Raw genomic sequence first — 609 nt, 5'->3', positions numbered from 1 at the left:
AAATATGAAAACCGAAAAAAAACGCGAAAACTTGTATAAATGCAGAAGCCTAATTTTCAAAATTACGTGAAAAAGGAACAAATATCGAAGAAACAGACATAATACAAACTGTTAAATCAAAAATATAAATTTTTTGATCGTTCATTTTCAGGATATGTACCTACATATATTCAAAGGAGATCATAGTAACTCGACATGAGAACATAATAAGCTTAGTCTGCCTAACCTTATTAGTACTGTCCATTGTTGGCGCTATCACAACGACTGCTTATAATTGATCTTATTCTTTTACCATCATCACTATCAGCATCATGCTTAGTAATAAATGATGTCAGTCTAACTACTGCTACGGTAACCACCACACTTCTGATAATGTCTATAATTACACCGCAGATGCATACACGTATATATGTAAATATCAAACACCATTCTCCCTTCACCATTATCTAATCAATACGTTTTCTTTGCAATAGAGACTTGCAGGCAGCGCAAGTGTTGCACCTTTCCCGGAGGCAGATGTGCCAAGGCTTGCAAGAAGGGGGAAATTGCAGAAAAAGGCCTTTGTTCCAAAGACTGTGTTTGTTGCTTTGATGGTAATTCATTTTTTCC

At 35.5% G+C, this 609-nt stretch overlaps 1 protein-coding gene across 1 annotated transcript in view; it reads left to right on the top strand.

Moving 5' to 3' along the window:
* Positions 1-609, top strand: part of LOC119591831 (keratin-associated protein 5-4-like) — a 6,152-nt gene that overhangs the window by 2,370 nt on the left and 3,173 nt on the right. The window contains exon 4 of the mRNA XM_037940574.1: positions 474-593. Coding sequence (XP_037796502.1) covers positions 474-593 — 120 coding nt within the window. The remainder of the gene's footprint in view (positions 1-473; positions 594-609) is intronic.

This window comes from Penaeus monodon, chromosome 29, assembly GCF_015228065.2.
Source record: "Penaeus monodon isolate SGIC_2016 chromosome 29, NSTDA_Pmon_1, whole genome shotgun sequence".
Lineage (NCBI taxonomy): Eukaryota > Metazoa > Arthropoda > Malacostraca > Decapoda > Penaeidae > Penaeus > Penaeus monodon.
This window is presented reverse-complemented; position numbering and strand designations above follow the sequence as displayed.